Below are 21,744 nucleotides of genomic sequence, written 5' to 3'. Positions count from 1 at the left end.
CACGTGTTCTAACTATTTACCGCGCGGTCCGACAACCCGACCTGAAACGGAGCCGGGATTGTTATGTTTGCGTATTGCTAGGTATTATTCGGTATTGGTCGATTTTGCTCAGCAATAACGAGAAATACCATTCCGTGAAGACCAATACCGAGCAATACCGAGAAATACCGAGCAATATCGAGCAATACTGAGCAATACCGAGCAATACGCGAACATAGCAATCCCGGGTTAGGTCGTTGAGCCGCGCTGTAAAGAGTAAGAGCACGTGTCGACATATTATTGGTGTCCGAATGTAAAGCTACATCAGGTCACCTGACCTAATAATTGTTCCTAAATGAGAGACACAATAATGATAGTGCAATATCCGAAGAGGACACAAGTTATGGTTTGACTGAATCATTATAAAAATCTGATGCGTTTGTTCTGATTTCTTATTTTCTATATTTTACTTTTATGCACTTTTTGATTCCTCAGATTTCAAGATAGATTTATATCTATGATAATTGCTTGGAGAAAATCTATGATTGATAATACGTTGTGATGATTAAATTGTCATTACCTTTATTGTAACTCTTGAAAAGTTTATTAAATTCCACATCAAGAGATAGTATTGCTTCCTCATTAGTGTGCCTAGGGATAAATTCATTTAGGCTTAGCATTTTTATCGAACTTTCAGGTACTCTATTCATCGGTTTCAATAGAAATCCCCCGGTTTTCATACATAATTTATAAAACAAAATTAAAATAACAATTTTCTTGGAATTACATAAATCAGTATTACTTTTTCAAATGAAAATAAAAATTTTAACCACGTTTTTTCTTGACAATTGTAAGAACTGAGCACATTTAAAAAAATTAAATATTATTAATTTTACTTCTTCTCTTTTTTTTTTTTAATTTACATTGTTTCAATGTTTTGCTTATTAGTTAAATTATAACTTATTATTAAGTTTAGATAAATTTCATGTTACTTATTTATTAATTTTTTTATTAATAAATTAAATATATTTAATTAAAATTTAATGAATAAAATTAAATTTAATCGAACAATAATTTTAATTAAAATAAAACTATTATGTATGAATTTATAGTATAGTTTTATTTACTAACGTGCATTAAAATTTTAACTTATTTACTACTCAATCAAGAAGTCAACGAACTAATCCAACAAATTTTTTAGCCAAAAGGCTATCATTGTCGTACCTTTCACTAGATGACCGTTATCTCGAGCTAAATTTTGAGACCACCTGATCATCCAATTAATTTCAAAAGATTTTTAATGTTGCGTTTGTCTTGCTGACACATTTCGTTAAGCTATAAAATATCCAATTAATAAAACCTTATATTTTCTTTAGAAAAAATTAAATTTAATTTCTTTTACAATATTAGATTTCTTAATTATTTAATAAAAATTTAATTTAATTTCAAAAATATACTAATAAGTTTTAATTTAAAAATAAGCAAACAGTGTAAATAAAAAAGAGAAAAATGTAGAATTAATTTAATTTTACTTTTTAAAACATAATAAAGTTTTTACATTAGTTAAAAAAAATATAGACAAAAATTTATAACTCACTAATATAATATAAATAATAATAATAATAATAATAATAAAATAAAAAATTTATAGAAACTGGAGAAATAAAATCCAATTTTTAGTAAAAGTATAAATCATATGATAAAGTTCCGATTTCAATAAAAACTGAATAATAAAATTTCAATTTCTATTGAAATCGGATAACTAAGTTATGTATTTATTCTTTTTCTATTTTTTGCGTTAACCTTTTCTTTAACTAATTTAAGTTTAAAACAGTATCTTTTTATAAATTGGGCTAAACAATTTCATGTTCAATATTTTTTTAAAAATAATAACTTACATATTATTAAATATGAACAGCATTTATGAATTCTTATTTTGAGTAAAATTCTACAGCTGCAAGACTGCACCTTTTGGGCGTATTTAATTTGTGGTTGGAATGTTGGATCTATCCTTTACATCAACAATGACCGTGGCTTTTAATACCCTCATTTTTTATGCTGCCACTGCAATGTAGAAATTTAAAGATAATAGTTGTCCTTAAGCTTTTTAACTGTGGAATTAGGTTAGTAAATGGTACAGTACTGGAAAAGTGATTGTGAGGGTTCCTTTTGAGTCCTACCTATTAGTTCAGAGAAAGAGGAAATGCAGATTTGCTTCGTAGTTTTTCAAGAGTTATATGGAAGAGTTGGAGAACAGAGCTTTAAGTTGACAGGTTTAGCTTTCTTCTAATGATGGATCCTGAGATAGGGAAGAGCTTCAAGTCTCCAATTGTAAGTAAGAGTTTTTGCTTGAAAATTAGTCAGCACTTAAGGTCGGGTTATTCTGGTTGTTCTTGCGCAAGTTAATTGATTGGCTCGAGTTTACGAAAGTTTTTTTTTTTCTTTGGATTTTGCATTTGATCTATGACTTTTGTAGTTATTTGGTTTTTCTGAAACGTGCAGAAACATTCATGGAAATCTACATTGCTTTTAGCGTATCAGAGCTTGGGTGTGGTTTATGGAGATTTGAGCATTTCCCCTTTGTATGTTTTCAAAAGCACATTTGCAGAGGATATTACACACTCGGAGACTAATGAAGAAATTTTTGGAGTACTTTCATTTGTATTCTGGACTCTTACACTTGTACCTCTTCTCAAGTATGTCTTCATTGTACTTAGAGCTGATGACAATGGCGAAGGTGCTTCTTCTCTGAATTTTTAAAAATAAACAATTAATAGTAGGTCTTTACATTCAAAGAAAAGTTAGGTTTTTAGCAGGCTTTTATGATTGAATGCAGGTGGCACTTTTGCTCTTTACTCTTCAATATGCAGGCACGCCAATGTATGCCTCCTGCCTAACAGACAAGTTGCAGATGAAGAAGTTTCTACGTATAAATTGGAAGCCCCACCAGAAAAAAATAATGGATCCTGGGTGAAGATTTGGCTTGAAAAGCACAAGAAGTTGCATACAGCTCTTCTTGTAGTTGTCATGCTTGGTACATGCATGGTGATTGGGGATGGTGTTCTTACTCCGGCTATATCAGGTATATCTCTGTTTTGTTTGCTTATGTACTGTTATGGTTAACAGATCTTCTCACTTACTGTTGTTGGATTGCATGTGTTCTCTAGTTTTCTCAGCAGTTTCAGGGCTCGAGTTATCCATGTCCAAAGACCACCATCAATGTAAGTCTTTTTAAAATTTTATAGCACTATGTGTTTATCGGTAAATTTCAAGCTTGTCTTTATTTTTTATTTGTTCGTATGTATTTTTACTTTGTTTTCTGAAATTGTCAAGTTTTATTTTATGAAATAGGGTGGGGAACCAATGGGTAATATGTTGTCTTTGTGTTAAGCGGTTAAGCTGTTATAAGAAGGCCGGTGTTCCATACAAGTTGCTTGTTTTTCTTCGTCTTAGAATCAATCAGTTGATGCTATTATGAGTATTGTTTATGTTTATCAAGTTGAATATTTAAACCTGCCTATCTTTGCTAGCAAAGGGCACAGTTGTGCTGCATTTTGTTTGCCTTTCACTTTCCTAACTTTAATCAATCATTATATGGGTTATCAGTGTTCTCCTGGTCCAAAATCTGGCCTTTTTTTCCTTGTTTTTGAGTGAGTATCCACTTTTTCTGAGAATTCTTCTAGTGCTAGACAGTCAAAGTAATTAGCCTGCATGCACATTCTTTTGCTGGGTACATTTGGTTCTTTTTGAGCTTTAAAATTGAACCAACGTTGAGAAATTTTGCCTGCTAAGCATTCATCTGGCAGTGATTTCGATAAAAAATGATTGTATATTGATAATCCCATTATACTGTTAAGTTATGAAGCTTAATTTTGTGTTCCCTACGAAGAAAATGTATTTTATCAAGAGAGTTTGGGGATTTAAATGTTTTTTTGGCTTCCTAGTATTTCAATGGATCTTTATGTTGTGGTTGGAGAAATTATGACGGTAAAAACTTCACAATAAAATCATAGTGAAATTTTCAACAACGATCTCATTATGTAGCCATCAATTGCGTGAATTTGTATATATTTTTGATGTATGTTTTGAGCTTTTATTTCTATTTCTATTTTTCTCGCTCTCGGTGGTTGAATTAAATCTCCTCTACTTCACAACATAAATTTCCTACTTATTTATGATGTCATGATATCCAGTCGTTGAAGTTTGTTTTTAATGCTAATTGATCTTGCTTATGTTTTTATTACCTCAATTTGCTGGATGATCTTGCTTATGTTTTTATTACCTAAATTGCCATAGTTGATTGAGTTGAGACTCAACATTCTCATAGGTATATGACCTCTACACAACGAAAACAACAAAAATGAAGAGAAAACACTGCAGAAATTGGCGAGAAAATTTGTTATTTCAGCACAACAAATCAAGATACAAGTTGATCTACTATTCGAGAGGTAGATTGACTCTCCACAAACCCTTGGTGACGCTAGGAATAACTCCAAAACAAACTATAGCAAACACAATCACATAATGAAAATAAAATAACATAACTTTCTCCCAAATATGAATTCAATTCAGCCATATTTTCTTAAATAATTTTTTCTCAAATCTGAATTCAGATCAACCCTCTCTCCCTAAATGAACCTTCATAATACCCTTCCAAATATGAATTCAAATTAGTCCTATTTCCCTAAATAAACATTCCTAATTTCTTCCCAATCAAATAAGCCCTCTTTCCCTAAATGAACTTTCATAATTTTCTGCCAATCAAATCAACCATCTTTCCCTAAATAAACATTCCTAAAATTCTCCCAATTTTGGTCTTCTATGTTAAGTAATTAATCTCCCTTTGATCCCCCATCTCTCCTTGCCCGCTGTCCACTCTAGTGGGGCCCACAGGCTCAGTCAGTCCATCAATACTTCCCTTCCAAAGAGCCACCTTGTCCTCAAGGTTGAACAAATAAATTGCTGCTGAAGCATTGAACTAATAGCACTGGATTGGAAAATGGTCTAACACTGGGTCGAATGATCCTTAGCATCTCCTTGGTTAATCTCTCGATCTTTCCTTCTGCATTTGGTGATAATGATATTGGTGAACACTGATAGGTGAAACTCCTTCCTTCAAGATGATAGCATTTTCGTGTTTCCATAGAGGGGCAACCCCCTGAACTGGCTGAAACACCTCTTGATACAATTGTAGGAGTAGCTGAATCATGTTTGGTGCTTTTATGTTCTCCCCATCTTCTTCTTCCAAACTTTGCAGTTCCACCAAAAATCCCACTCTTTCACCCTTTCCCCTCCTCGGAAGTAGCTCCAAATCCTCCTTCTCCCAAAATTTTCACCTCCCAATCCTTCCTTATCGCCGTATATTAGGGTTTCTCTCACTTCCTTGTCTAGTCAACGGTGCCCTTGCCTCAAATGATGTTATCTTGGCTTGAAACTCTAACATTCTTTTCACCATCTTGTCCATATTCAAAAGTCTGCCCTCAATTGTTGAAATTCACTCTTCGAATTTAGATTTTAGATTTCTAACTTACCTAACAAGCCTCTCCTCTAACGCATCAACTTTTTAAGCCGCTATAGGTACCAAAAAAGGTGTTCTGATGCCAATTTGAATGGAATCTGACTCTACACAGTGAAAACAACAAGAAAAAAGAGAAAACACAACATGAATCGGCGAGAAAAACTGTTATTTTAACACAACAAACCAAGATACAAGTTGATTACTATTTGAGAGGTAGACCGACTCTCCACAAATTCTAGGCTCTGCTAGGAATGACTCCAAAAGAAACTACAACAAACACTATCACGTAATGAAATAAAATGACATAATTAGCCCTAAATCCGCTCTCCTAATTTCCTCCCAAAATTGAATTCAAATCAGTCATCTTTCCTAAATAGTTCTCTCAAATCTGAATTTAAATCAACCATCTTTCCCGAAATAAACCTTCTTAATTCTCTTCCAAATCTGAATTCAAATAAGCTCTCTTTCCCTAAACAAGCATTTCTAATTTCCTCCCAATCAAATCAATCCTCTTTACCTAAATAAACATTCATAATTCCCTCTCCATTTTGATCTTCTATGGTAAGTAATTAATCCTCCTTTGACCCCTCTCTCTCCTTGCCCGCCATCCACCCTAGTGGGGTCCACAAGCTCAGTCGGTCCATCACATTCATGATTAGAATCTCTATGATTGGTTTGTGTGACTAAGCTTCTTACTATGATTAAGAAGGAAAAATGATCCCACCAAGAAGTAATAAGATTAAAGGTTCAGCAGCTGCACAAAAAGGATTTCACCTATTGCAGTTGTCCATGATTCAGATTTTCTTATTATACTACAATTTAAAAAAAAATTCAGTCACATAATTGAGAAAGAAAAAAGTTACAAGGAGATTGATGTGAGGAGTTAGTTGAATTTATGAGGGTTCAACATCTATATTTTTATAATTAATTTCATTTTTGAACAAGAAGCAGTTCGAGTAGATTATTGTCATTATCATGTTGATATTCTGAATATTTTTCTAATTTGTCACATGTTAATTTCATCTTTTGAATGATCACTTGTTTTTCCCTTATGTGACATTTCTATGCAGATGCCGTGGTTCCCATCACTTGCTTCATTATCATTTGCTTGTTTGCCCTTCAGCACTTCGGCACTCATCAGGTTGGGTTCCTTTTTGCTCCAGTTGTATTGGCTTGGCTACTTTGTATAAGTGCACTTGGCATATACAACATTGTACATTGGAATCCACATGTATACCAAGCACTTTCTCCATATTATATGCTGAGATTTTTGAAAAAGACTAAGAAGGGTGGTTGGATGTCCTTAGGTGGAATTCTACTGTGCATTACAGGTAAACTAATGGCATTCCTAAAATCCAAATGTTCTTTCGTAGTTAAATGTGAATATAAGCTAATTTAGTTGACATTTATGAGGACCCTGCTTTTGTTGTTACAGCGTGGATCAGTCAATTTGAAAACTAATCCAAACTGAATTTAAGTTGATGAATTAAGAATTAATTTTTTCGGTCATTAACTATTAAACTAAGCATCTAAATTCGATTGAAATGTCATAATAAACTTCACCTAGCTCTGACTGAAAACTTTTAGTAAAAAGTTTTTTGTTTATACAAATAGTTCATCGAACTTTTTGCATTCCTGTGGCATTTCAGGATCAGAGGCAATGTTTGCAGATCTGGGTCACTTCTCATATGCTGCTATTCAGGTCCTGTCTGACGTACCTCAACTGCAAATTCTATGCTTTTAATGTCGGATGCTGATAATATATATATTTATATATTTTTCTATATTCCTAGTATAGATCGCTTTCACAACTGTGGTTTATCCAGCACTAATATTGGCATATATGGGTCAAGCTGCATATCTGTCGAGACATCATAAAATATATACAAGCTACCAGATTGGCTTTTATGCATCAGTTCCAGGTATGTTGCCATAGATAAATTGCATCAATTTCTTGAGAAATTAAGGGAAGCAACATGTAAACCTATTAACATAATGATTATCGCTTTTCTTCATTCAGTAGTCATATATTCCAGGCAATATTATCAGCAAGAGAATGGTGGCGTGTGACATTACTGTGGTTATGGGAAATCGCCTGCTTTTGTGTGACTGAATCTTAATATAAAGGAAATTACACGATTAAAAAACTTTGTTCATTGGAGATTTATACTGTTACTTTAGCCCTCGAGAAAAATCAGTAGAGAATGTTTGAACTTTGAAGCTAGGTAAATAGGAAATGGAAACTTTTATGGAAGTTGAAAAATGATCACAAGTGCAAGCACTCATATTCACAAATGTACACTAATAAAAGAGTTGGTGCCATTGACACACTTTACATATGCATTTATGGGAACTATTGCATGCCCTGAGCATGTGGACTTGCACATGTACACCGATGCCCGCTATGTTCACATTCACATGTATGACTGCCAAGCACAATAATATGCTGATACCTATGCATACATGCACGCAAACAATTTTGTGGTAAAATATTATCAGTGGAGTTACTTGACAGAAATACAGTTGTACTTATGTAACGCCCACGCATAACTTAAATTTTGTTGGATAATCAATTAACCCACAAATAACCTTGTTCTCAGTTTCCCTCCAATGCAAGATCTGAGGGATTCCAGTATGCAGTCTAATTTTTGCTTGCAAAGAGTTTGCTTCAATGATAACGGTGACCTCAAAATCACAATGAAGGTCTGACACTCCAATTTGATTACTACTGCTATCTAAGAACGCTGCCCTTGCAGATAACAAATTACAAGCCCACAAGGTGCCTTTGAATTGAATCTTTTTTTCCCTTCTCATCAAGGAAATGGGTCTGGACAAGTAATGGGGATCTCTCTTACAATGAAGATATTGTATGGTTTTCCTCTTCTTATGAGTCCTCTCAGTATTTTTGTCTTACCTTCTCTTTCCACCCAAGGTTAGTTTGTTTAAACAAAAGTATTTGGAAGTGCATGTCTCTTTTCTAGAATTTAGTCTGAGCGTTTGGATTAGATTTTGTTCTAACTTTTTGATCTCACTTTCATAAATGTGAGATGAGTTTCAACTTTGAGGGTTTGAAAGTCACATTCACTTTTGCTTTTTGCATTTAGTTAATAATGAAATAGCATAAAGTTAATAGGAGAGTAGGTTACAATTCTTCTTTTCATAGAATAAACTAATATAAAATCATTAGTGGATGGGTAAAAAAAGAAACTATAATATAAAGAAACGCCAAAATTGAGTTCATGCAAAACAAAGAAACATTAGTCGAATCTGCTTCGGTAAAATTTACTTAAAAAACTCAAGAATAATTATTACCAGAAACATATGATGAAACGAACTGTCTTGTGGCTCTCATCCGTTTTTCTAAAAACCATGGTTTTCTTGGATGTCTTGGTTAGATACACAGATTTAATGGTGATATTTTCCTTGGGTAATAAGTTGGAAAAAACTGGTTTCCAGTGCTTACTGGCTAGAGAATTCACAAAATATTTGAATTTTCGAAAACATCTCCTTAATCACATTTATTTCTCTCTGTTTGTTTTGTCTCTCATATCACATAACTATTTCACTTGTTGATTATAGAAGGAGAATCAGGGACGTGCCGATAGGATATAGAGATTAAAAAAGGCGAGGGTTTAGGAGTTTTATCCAATGGTATCGTCCCATTATGGTTTTATTCCTGACCGCTTTGCAGTGAGGTTATTAGTAATCTGGCGTAGTATCTCTATCTTATGCTGGACAAGTTATTTCTTAGATTAGTGTTATTATTGAGAATGTCTGCAGCCGAGGCAAGAACGGGAAACAAAGAGAAGACGAGACAAGATAGGGAAATAAACAGAGGAAATGAAATAATGTATTGATGTCTGTATTAGCCATTACAATGTATTATATAGACGAGTTTAAGCAAGATAATCAAGATAGTACATAACGGTACGTGATGTAAACCAATAAGTGAATGACAGGTGTCTTAACAGGCCCCCTCAAATTAATCATTCGGTGAGCGAATGGTTAATTTGGACCTAAGGTATTGGAATTGCTTTAGCGGGAGAGGCTTTGTGAGAATGTCCGCTATCTGATCCGTAGAACTGATTTGAGCGATATGAATTGCGCCTTGCTTGATGTGTCCGCAGATGAAGTGGTAGTCTATTTCTATATGTTTGGTTTTGACATGGAAGACGAGATTATTGGCAAGAGCGATGGCGGAGGTGTTGTCGCAGAAGATTGTGGTAGGAGCCGGTTGAGGAGTGTGAAATTCCTCCACTAAGAGACGAAGCCACAGAATATCGGACGTGTTAGATGAGAGAGATCTATATTCCGCTTCAGTGGAGGATCTAACGACTGTTGTTTGTTTCTTTACGAACCAGGAGATGAGATTTGGACCGAGGAAGGTGCAGTGTCCTGAAGTGGACTTTCGATCGGTTGGGTCGACTTTGTTGTGATGAAAATTGAGATGTTGTAAGAAGGAAGTGAACTTTTGGAACCATTGGCGAAGTGATTGTTTTAATCCGTAGATCGATTTGTATAGTCTGCAGACATGGTGAGGATGTTGAGTATCTTCGAACCCGATGGGTTGTCTCATGTATACCTCGTCGTGAAGGTCGGGCTATTGATGAATGAGTGCGAAGGTGAGGAGAATGCGAATGGTTACCATTTTGGCGACGGGGCTAAAGCTGTGTAGTTGACGCCGAATTCTTGGGAGCAGCCTGGAGCGACGAGTCGGGCTTTGTATCGTTCGATGTCACCATTAGGTTTGAGTTTGGTCTTGAACGTCCATTTGCAATCTTGAATAGGTTTGTTCGAAGGTGGTGGTATAAGAGACCAGGTGGCCTGTTGTTGAAGGGGCCAGGTATTCGGAGGACATGGCTGCTCTCCAGTGTTCGTGTTTGGAGGCTTGGACGTAAGAGGTGGGAGATTTTTCTTTTGGCGAGACCACCGACAGGTCGAATATGTGTTTTGGTTTCGAAATGCCAGACCTTAGGCGCGTTTGTATGGGGTGGCGGAGTGTGATATGTTGGCTGGAGGAGTTTGTTGTGGTGTTTGTGCTGTTGTTGCTGGACATAGGAAGTGGGTGCTCGGTGTACTGAGTAGAAGGAGCTTGTTGTATGTGTGGCTAGACGGGTGAAGAGATAGTGGACGTGGGAACCAGGGTTAGGGGAGAATAATTCGTGTATAGGTGGAGGGTCGGGCGTTGAGGACTGTTGTTTATAGGGAAATTGATGCTCGTAGAATTTGACATGCTGGGATATATAAATGCGATTGGTTTGGACGTCGAGACAGCGATATCCTTTGTGTTGTGTAGAGTAGCCTAGGAAGATGCATATGTGAGATTGAGGCGCCAGTTTGTTCGGTGCGTATGGTTTAGTCCATGGAAAGCATATACATCCGAATGTGCGGAGGTGACTGTAAGATGCTTAGTGACCGTGGAGGCAGGAATAGGGAGTTTGATTGCGGATTGCTGAGCATGGAAGGCGATTTATGAGGTAATTTGCAGTTGAAATGGCTTCTGCCCAGAAGATTGGTGGTAGGTTAGCGGCATGAAGAAGGGTGCGAGTCAGCTCCAGGAGATGTGTGTGTTTCCGTTCGGCAATGCCATTTTGTTCTGGCGTGTGAAGACATGTAATTTGGTCAATGATGCCGTTTTGTGTGAGATAGTCCCGAATCACATGACTTGTAAATTCTCCATCGCCATCAGTCCGGAAGGTCTGGATGTTGGTGTTAAAATTGTTCTTTATTAAATTATGAAATTGATGAAATTTGGCAAAAGTTTCTTCTTTGTAGTGAAGTAAACAGAGCCAAGAAAATCTCGAGAAATCATCTATGAAAATGACGTAATAACGAGAGCCATTCATTGAAGAATTTGGTGCCAGACCCCAAACGTCCGAGTGAAAATTTGAAATTTCTTTGTATAGGTTGAGGTGCTTTTGGGAAAGAACATTTTGTGACTTTTGGAGACATTACAGGAAATGCAAGTTTCTAATGGAGTATTACATTTTGTAAGATCTGGAATGGAGTTTGCTAAAGTTTCGAGAATGCGAAAATGTAGGTGGCCGAGCCTGGAGTGCCATAGTGAAGTAGACGTGCAGGAAGCTGTTAAGGTAGCTGATTTAGGTGTGGAAGGAGCCTTGAGACGGTATAGACCATTATGTTTGTGACCGCGGAGAAGCAGTTGATTGCACTGACGATCCTTTATAAAAAATTCGTTAGCGTTAAAGCATATGGAAATATTGTTGTCAGATGCTAATCTAGAGACAGAAAGCAAATTATGAGAAAGTGACGGAACATGTAAAATATTGCGTAAATTAGCAATGGATACTGAATCAAGTCCATTATACGGCGTGATCTACTAGAGGTTGGAGGCATCAGCGGTGAGATGGGACGAAGCTCCGGAGTCCAAGATCCAGTCCGTAGTAGAGGAGAACTGCTATTGGACAGCGAGAGCTTTGGGATTTGATGGAGGAGCGTAGTTGAGGTTGCAGCAGTGCCAGTAATTTAGCGCCGAGCGTCCTGTTTTGCCGCAGATCTTGCAGTTTGGTCTGTTGGAGCTGTTCTTGATTGGATTTTGGAGATCCGGGGAGGATTGGGGGCGAGGAGTGAAATTTCTCCCGCGAGGCTTGTTGAGCTGCCCGCGGTTGTTGTAAGTTCTGTTGGAAAGAAGTGCTAGCACCTCAGATTGCGATGTTTCTTTGAGATGCTGGTGCTGGAGATTGATTTCTTTGCTGCATAGCAAAGAATAAAGATCATCGAGACAAATGGGTTGAAGGGAGGTTCTTATGGAAGTTTTGAAGGCGTTATAGGTTGAGGGTAGTCCATTTAGGATGTAGAGAACTAGGTCTTCCGTGTCGATGGTGGAGTCGGCGGCCGCAATGTTGTCGACGAGGATCTTGGTTTGATCAAGATATTGCTGCATCGTGCGATCTTTCATTTGGATTTGATGGAGAGTACTGGGTTGAGCCCTTGGGTGTCAAATGCTCGTTCTTGAGCTGTATGATGCGGGATCGATTGGTAGGTTGGAGTCGGCGTTCTAGCGTAATCCACACTTCGTGAGCTGTGTTGAGCGAAATGACATATGGTAGAATTGAGGATGAAATTGTTGACAGAAGCGCAAAGACGAGATTGCGGTTGATGAGAGTCCATAGTTTGTATTCTGTAGCTATGGACGCTGGCGGACAGCTATCGAGGCCGGTGAGATGGTCATGGAAGCCGTTCGCGGAGAAGTGTTGGTAGAGTTGTAATCGCCAAATTGCGTAGTTTTCGGAGACAAGTTGTGTGGGGACAAGATTCTTGATATTAGATATGAGGAATTTGAGAGAGGGATGAATGACAAACTCGGTGATAGTATCGGAGGTGGAAGACGCTGTGCGGTGAGAGGTTGTGGATCCTTGTTCAGCCATGTGAAGAGTTGAATGCTGTGGAGCAGTTGTGCTCTGATACCATGAGAATGTCTGGAGCTGAGGCAAAAACGGGAAACAGAGAGAAGACGAGCTGAGACAGGGAAAGAAACAGGGAAATGAAATAATGTATTGATGTCTGTATCATCAATTACAATGTATTATATAGATGAGTTTAAGCAAGATAATCAAGATAGTACATAACGGTACATGATGTAAACCAATAAGTGAATGACAGGTGTCTTAACAATTATGTGCCAAAAAAATTGAGTCAGTAAAGTGTGTGTTTAACATCTTAATGTTGTACAAAAAATTAGCACTCATAGATAAAAATAGTAGGATTAGAAATTCATGAATAATTCAAAAAGGAAAAAACCATGGGGCCCGGCTCAGATGAAAAATCCACTATATATTAGAGGATATAAATCTTTCTTTCTTTACCCTTAGAGATAGGATACGAAATGAGCATATACGTGAAAAGGTTGGAGTAGCTCCAGTAGAAGATAAGATTAGAGAGAGTCGCCTTAGATGGTTTGGTCACATAAAAAGGCGGCCTTCCGATGACCCGGTTAGGAGAGTAGAGGTATTAGATTTGACTTGTGTTAAGAAAGGTAGGGGTAGACCTAAAAAGACTTGGTTAGAAAATATTAGGAATGACCTTTCTTTATTAGATTTAAACGAGAATTTGACTTTTAATATGACACAATGGAGAAAAAGGATTCATGTAGCCGACCCCACGTAGTGGGATAAAGGCTTGATGTTGTTGTTGTTGTTTCCTCACAGTTGAAGAAGAAAAAGATTACTTGAGAACAAAATGTCTAATTTCTCTTTTGTAAGATAACAGAAGTATGGTGTACATAAGTGGACAATTGAAACCCAATAACATGGCTTGATTTCCTTTATAGGGATTATAGAAGTCTGTTGTCCATAAGAAGTTAGTTAATACCCAACAATATAGTTAAATCTTGATAAATGTCTAAGATGGCGGCGATTACTGACGGTGATTGTCGATGACGATGGTGGTTGTTGGTGGTCGTCGGCGATGATAGTTGAAAAATACAGAGAGCTCTCAAGTTCTCTTATTTCTTCCTCCACGTGGAGAATGAGGCTTTGTTTATAGGCTTTTTGAGATGAGCATTTTGACAATTTGAATTATAATCCAAAATAATCCATTAAGTGGTCCATATTGATTCCCTTGATCATGAAGTATTTTTTCAGCATTTAAGTGTCTTAATGATGTCATAATTGAGTGATCTTGGGTTTGTTGGATTCATATCGTTGAGATGCTTGATTCGACTATAAACATGTCTACGTTGGAGTTCAGATGATCATGATTTAAATTTTAAAAGTTTTCAATTTAAAGATTGCCTCGAGATTCTTGTGGATCTTATGAATTTTTGGAGTTATATTAAGTTTTGCTATCTTTGCCTCCTTTTTATGCTTTTTCTTTTCTCCCTAGGTTGTCATACACTTAAACCTTTACCGGCATGCAATTTTTCTACAAAAATAGAGAAAGGTTTTAGGTGCATGCAATGATGAAACGACCAAAGCAGTATTGGGGATCGTAAGGAAAAGTTAATAATGGTTGCAACATTTGGAGCCATGTATGAATTGATAACTTGCTAACTGCTGAACCTAATGTTGTTGGACCATTAGATCTTCTTGATACAAGGTGTCCTTGACCGTACCTTTTTGGGCCCCTGATGGGTCAGCTTCCAGCCTCTTCTTTCTACGTAAGGGAGGAGAAAGAGAGACAAGTTACTCTCTAGGAGCTATAAAACATGAATCCGAGCAAGAACGCTAACATGGCATGAGAAGTGTTTCATATGACAAAGTTAGAAGAAATATAGGACACGCCTAATTATATCTAAAACATATAATTTAATATATATTTGTTTATATATGTTCGGTAACCTAAAGTGTTAGTATAATTCTAATGGTTCATTTGTTTTCTTGAATATATAAAATATGTTTTAGATGTTTATGATTATATTTTTACTCATTTGTGTGAAAATTAAATCATCTTTGAAACATATTGAAGGTGTTAGTAAAATCTAAAATTTCTATTGATTTCTTACTAGATCCAACCAAACGATGGAACTTAGTAATTTTATCTTTTTTTATGTGATTTCTAACTTCAAGCAACCAAATGTGCCTTAAGTGTAGTAGTGTACATATCAATGCTTCTGATCTTACAATTTGATACGTTTCAAAAAATTTTATTTGGTAAAGCACAAATCTTGATGCACATTTAAATTGGAAAATTTTGGAATCAAATTCTGATTTCTCCAAACCTACAATCAAACTAAACATCTCGATGTGATAATCCTATCAACCTCAAGAGTAATCCGATTTGAGTTCAAACAAGGCCATCTCAATTATTTGAAACATAATTGAAAACTTTGGAACATATTAATTGGATATCAAACAATTTTTAAATATAGCGTGCTTAGAGTTAATTTGATTATTTCGATGAGATACTCCGGTGAGCCTATGATTGCTTAATTCCATCATCATTAAGGCTCTTAAATGCTGAAAGAATAATATATGATAAGGGAATCAATATTGAACCTTTCATGGAGTATTATTGATTTTAGCAATATTTATAGAGCATACAATTCTAAACAACTATAAATAGACCCCTCACCCCCACTACCTACATAGGGGAACCCTTATCTTGTGATTGAAGAGAGCATAAAGACTTGATGAATCTTGGAGCTTCATTGGACCAAAGCCATCCGATTGCCATTTTTGGACCACCACTATCTGACCATCGCAATTCAACCATCGTGGTTGGACCACTATAGTCTAATCACTGCCATTAAACTTTTTCCCTTTGACCACCAATTATGATCCTAATGACCCTCGAATCATCATCGTCCGACTATGATCCTCCGACCTTCATTCGTCCGACCACGATCCTCTAACCATTGTTGTTTGACTATGTTCTTTTGACAGTCATCGCTTGAATACAATCCTCTAACCCCTGTATTGTAGTTTCCCCTCCACCGTCACATGATTTCGATCCTTCGATCACCATCGCCCTACTACTATCCTCTAACACAATTGTCAGACTACTGCCCTCTAACCATCTTTGCCCGACCATATTTTCTTGACCACCATCTTCTTACTATGATCTTCTAATCTTTGTTGCTGCTTACTATCTCCCGACGACCATTGTCTAATCACAATCCAATCATCATTGATGCCTATTGTTTCCTCATCATTATTGCTCGACTGTGATTTTCTAATTACCTTCTCCCGATTACTATCCTGTAACCATCGCTTCCGAACTATGATCCTTTGACTACTGTTGCTACAGCCTTATTATCGCTTACTATGGTCCTTCGATCACTGTCATTCAACTACGATCCTCCTATTACAATCCTCCGACCACTATTGCTAGACTGCGGTCCTCCAACTACTGTTGACTATGGTCCTCCGACCACAGTCACTATCAACTATCTCCTGATCACCATCGCTTGACTATGGTCCTCCGACCACTATTGTTGATTAGGATCCTCCAACCACTATTGCTTGACCTTAGTCCCATGACTGCCATCGCTTAACTATGGTCCTCCAACCACCAATGCTGCCTTGACCACTATCACATGACAATATCGACGCTCATTGACTTCATCAACTTTCATCGCTAATAACATCGACACATGTAATTGCTTATAAGGCCGATGCACATTGTCGACACTAACACCAACGCGCACTAACTTTGTCACCTATTGTTGCTAATAACATTAATGCACACCATCACTTAGAAGGCCGATGCATGCCACCAACACTAACGCTGATGCTTATTGACTTCATCGCTTATCATTGCCAGCAAGGTTGATGTGCCATCATCCTTAAGGTTAATGCACATCATTGTCATGAAGGTTGACGCTTGACTTCATTTGCACATACATCAACGCGCACCATCGCTTATAAGGCTCATTCATTCTGCCAACACTAACTTTGATCCCTAAGTTTAATACCCGAATTTATGCTTGTCTTTTTGGTCTATAGTCTCCAATTTTCAAAGGATAATAATTTTACAAACAACATATGACATGTTAAAGATAGCTCCTATTCTGCAAGAATCTTTTAACTTGTACTACAAAATTTGTTTTATATAATTTATATCTATTATACTATATCAAAATTTTTTTGATAACCGGAAAGGGCATCATTTGTAACTGATGAGAAATACTAGAAGAATAATTTTAATTGGCATATGATGCACAAGGACACGACGACACGGATATGACACGACACAAACACGGGACTTGTCAATTATTGAAAATATAGGATGCGAGTACAGGTTGGACACAATATTATAGTTTTTATATTTTAAAATAGTGTATAAAAATTGAATAAGTATAAATTTAAAAGTACTTTAAAAATAATAAGTCATTTAACTAGAAATTGTGCTTAAAATGATTAATATTAGGAAGTCGAGAGTCGGGCGTCGATGTCGTTTATTAGTTATCGAGAGAGGAGATAACAATGCTGTCGAGAGTCGGGCATTGATGTTATGCAGTAAGTATTGAGCGTCAATATTAAGAGGGCGTTTATCGTCGATGTTGAGAGGGAGTTGATCGTCGATGTTGAGAAGATGTTGGACAAAGATGAGATGTCAAGTTGTGGGTGTAAAAATTGCTAGCATCGAGTATCAATGGAAAGACAGCGTCTGACTTTGACATGGAGATCATTTTGAAATGTTGATGTTGTAACGACATCATACGCGATGTTGAGATGACATCGGGCATTGTTGGGAAATTATAGTTGTAGCTTGCCAAAGAGAAATGAAAATAAGAATATTTGATGAATGTGGTATTAAGTGTGGGCGATTGATTCAGTATTGCAAATTAGAAATAAAAAAATTAAGTGACATTGTAGTAATAGAAAATGATATGAAGAGTGGGAAAATTTGAGTCTCCTATTGGACTTAGGCTTGGTTTGGAATGGTTGTTGGTAGGTGATAAGTTGTTGTGATAAAAGTTGTGATGAAAGGCTGGTGTTCTTAAAAATGTTGAATGCAATCTTAATCAATTTTTAGTTGAGGTTTTAATGCAATGATCAAAAACAATTGATGCACAATTAGCTATGTTTATAAAATTTTTGACAACATGAATGTATCACGAAATGTTTCAACAGTATCTTTTATGATATTTCCTTCTTTCTTCTCATATATGTAAATTTTGTTATATGGGCTGCTTGGTTGGCTGAGAAAGAAATTCAGGGGCTGTTTGGTTGCCTAAAAAAGAAATGCAGTGTAAAGTAAATGTAATGTATTCCGAATACTTTGAGACTGTTTGGTTGTCTGCAAAATAAATGCAGGAGAACTGTTTCCGTTGTTTGGTTAGGTATATCCAGAGTAAAGTAAAAGCAGTGTATTTGTAATAATTTATTTTGGCATTACAACTAGTGTATTTATAAAGCAGTGTATTTATAATAATTAGTATTATTTAGTGTTATAAAATAAAATCAGTGTATTTATTAATTGTACTATCTTATTATAAATTTTTTTGAGATTAAAAGATATAATATTCTGTTTTGTATTAATTTACCAGTGTGCTGCATGAGAATCTGATTATTTACTCTTTTACAAGATGGGATCAAAATAAATAAACAAATATTTCATTCTACCTTTGAATTTTTTTTTATTTTCAGTTTTATGAGAGGAATCAAAACAACAGCTTTTATATAGTTGCTATTTGTTGGAAGGGACGAACCAAGCAGAGTTACATTCTTTGTAGAAGAAGCAAACAACTCTTCTCTCAGTTTGGATGAAAGAAAATAGAATGAACAACACCAAGAAAGGTTCATGTTCTTCCTTGCTCAAAAGGGTGCGGCTGATAGATCCACCCAGCTCTTGTCTTCCTCTTGCTTAATCCGTTAGGCCACAACAGCAGCAAATCTGGTTGGTGAGGTCGTGCCGGCAAGGTTGGCAGCGGGTGTCAGAATAATGTTGGAGGAGGCTCGGCGTCGAGAGGAAGTGGAGACCGGTCGAGAAAGGTAAGGGCTTTGCCTCTGCATATCAGAGCCGACGGGAGTGTTTGGAGGCCTATCTTGTGAGGATTGCGGCTTGGAGGTGTCTGAAGAGAGAGAATATGTGGGGAAGAGGGGCTTCCATCCTCTTGTGCATTACTAGGTAAGAGACGAAGAGAGGGGCTAGGGCGAACTGAGAGCAAGAGAGCTAGGGAGGAAGAGGGCTTAGCCTCTTTGCCTGAGTGTCCCCATCAGAAAAGCGAGAGAGAGGAGGTCGGCTCTTGAGGAGTGCGAACCACAAAGACGAAGGAAGGGGAAGAGAAATGCCCCCAGAGGCGTCCGTCCATCCGTCCCCTTGTTCGAGCACGTATCTCCATTTTTCCGAATCACGGTCTCTGCATTGGCTTCGCAATACACCGCGCGAGAGGATTTCTAACCCGCTCAATTTGAACGGGTTTCAAAGTCGCACGAACGGCCCGTCGCAATACACCGCTGATGTTTCGGAGGAATTACTTATGTTCTGCTCAAAACAAACCAAACGACCTAATTTATGAAATGTACGTAAATAAATTACTTTACCCTCCTAATTCTGCATACCAAACAACCCCTCAGTGTAAAGGTAATGTAGTGTATTTAAAATACTTTAGAGTTATTTAGATGAGTGTAAAATAAATGCGGAGACTTACTTTTTTATTTTACTTGAAGTAAAATGAATGCAGTGTAAAGTCTAAAGATATGGTGGTTAGTGGATGGCGGTGTTGGCGGCTAGAGGGCGGCGGTGGTGACAGTGGTGAATGTCGGAGGTGGTGGTTGTCGGGTAGTGGTGGAAGCGGTAGACAATGAAGATCCAATTATTGACCTCTAATGGGCTCCGAGTATCCCACTCACACATGATCTCACAACCGCCCACAACCCCTTCACACATGATCTCACTACCCCACTCACACATAATCTCACAATCGCCCACTACCCTAATCATAAATATCTTACAACCGCCGCTACCCTCTCTCCCATGAAACATAACTCTGGCTCGGCCCACTCTATCCTCATTTGAATTCAACTTTCACACACTGTTAGCTTTGATGCTGTTGATTGGAGCCACAAAAAAAATTGGAGCTATAAGTTTGACAGAAGATGCAAGGATTATAAAAATGATATGTAAAAAAGTTATTGAAAATATTCAACGAGATGCACTTAAACAACTTCTTTCTGAGGTGGGAAGGTTGAATTCTATCCTCCTAGGTTTTGCACCTATTGTGCAATTCGACTTTAGTTCACCTGATAGCAAATCCAAAGCTAAAAAATTCAGAGAACATATTTTGCAAGCATTTTCATTATTCTTAATGTCACTTTGATACTCGAAATTATATGCAACCCTTAGATAGATGCTAAATAAGATGTTCAAGTTACCGATGTTATGCATGATCCCAAGAATGTTTCTTCTAGGATGATCAATATTCAACTATCAATTTCTAATCACACCTCTCATTGCCAGCAGTTTGAAAACCTTCAGAGGTGGATGCCTAAAGAAAATGCTATAAAAGGAAGTGGCTCGATCCTTGCTGGAGAGTTATAGTTGATTCTCTTTCTATGGGAAGAGATCACAAGGGAAAAGGGTCAAAATGTGCATGAGTAGGAGAGGGATCTTCTTTGCAACAACATGGTGACACAGGGTCTTCTATATGGAAGGAAGGATTATAACGAACAAAGTCATAGTAAAAGCTTAGTCAAAGGTAAAGTCTCCCTTGCTCATGTCATTCAACAAGCTGAAGGTTGTGCAAACCGTGATGGTTGGTCCAAACACAAAGCAATCTCAATTGCTGAGAAACTTGAACATAAAAATATGTTGCGCATGATTAAGGACTCGAAGAACGATTCCTGGGTCGATTATTCCCCCGAAACTCTAGATCGTCAATTTTAATTCGACCGAGTGGCTCTAAAAGGGAAAGTGCTCTCTGATAGGAAATACTTGAGTTCGCAAGTAAACCTATCTCCAATTGGTGAAAACAGCTAGAATAATGCAAAAATTGGGCGAAATCAGCCCCAAAATGGTGGATTGCAATAAGAGAAACAAAGCCAAACAAACACGAGAACAAGATACAAATGATCCTCAATTTGAGAGGAGGATCGTCTCTCCCAAATCTCTAAACAAGAGAGTCTAGAGCTCAAATGCCAGGAAACCCTAATTTGCAATCAAACAAAACATGAAAACTCCCTAATCCCTTTCATCTTCTTTTATACAAAATCATTCATAATATATTTTCCATCTCAAGCCCTAGTCGCCCCCTTTGTTTAATTTTCAAATCCAATGGAATAGTGCCCCCCCCCCCCTATGGGATGGCCAAGCCAAGGGATTCCGCCTCCTGTAGTAATGCATAACCAACCCTTGGGCCGGTTCAGCCTGAACCGGCACATTATTACCACCCTCCCAAAGAATCACTTTGTCCTCAAGATGAAAATCAGGAAACTGCTGTTTCATCCTCTCGTATGGCTCCCACGTGGCCTCGTAGTCAAGAAGGTTCTTCTGCTAGATCAACACTTCCTTAGTTCCCTCTTTTTTCTGGCGAAACCCCATCAGCTCAAAGGGTTCCAAAACCACTTCTAAATCCTCAATAAGTGTCACCGGTAGCTCGGGATTGGCAGTATAGTCACCAATGACCTTCCTCAGTTGTGATACGTGAAAAATTGGATTTATAGTCATCGTTGGTGGTAGTTACAGTCGATATGATACTGCTCCGATCTTCTCCAGCACTTCATATGGCCCAAAGTACTTTGGAGCCAACTTCTCATTCCTCCTCTTAGTGACTGTCTTCTGTCTATACGGTCGGAGGTTCAGAAACACTTTCTCCCCTACTTCAAACTGGATGTCCCTCCTAT

At 37.2% G+C, this 21,744-nt stretch overlaps 1 protein-coding gene across 1 annotated transcript in view; it reads left to right on the top strand.

The window, feature by feature from the left end:
* Positions 1–1,998: 1,998 nt before the first annotated feature.
* LOC110098485 (putative potassium transporter 8) overlaps positions 1,999–21,744 on the top strand; it is a 43,606-nt gene continuing 23,860 nt past the window's right edge. Inside the window, exons 1-7 of the mRNA XM_020825335.2 lie at positions 1,999–2,310; positions 2,482–2,716; positions 2,816–3,061; positions 3,147–3,200; positions 6,568–6,828; positions 7,147–7,199; positions 7,296–7,419. Coding sequence (XP_020680994.1) covers positions 2,269–2,310; positions 2,482–2,716; positions 2,816–3,061; positions 3,147–3,200; positions 6,568–6,828; positions 7,147–7,199; positions 7,296–7,419 — 1,015 coding nt within the window. The 5' untranslated portion in view covers positions 1,999–2,268. The remainder of the gene's footprint in view (positions 2,311–2,481; positions 2,717–2,815; positions 3,062–3,146; positions 3,201–6,567; positions 6,829–7,146; positions 7,200–7,295; positions 7,420–21,744) is intronic.

The sequence above is a fragment of the Dendrobium catenatum genome, unplaced genomic scaffold (genome assembly GCF_001605985.2).
Source record: "Dendrobium catenatum unplaced genomic scaffold, ASM160598v2 fragScaff_scaffold_1220, whole genome shotgun sequence".
NCBI lineage: Eukaryota > Viridiplantae > Streptophyta > Magnoliopsida > Asparagales > Orchidaceae > Dendrobium > Dendrobium catenatum.
This window is presented reverse-complemented; position numbering and strand designations above follow the sequence as displayed.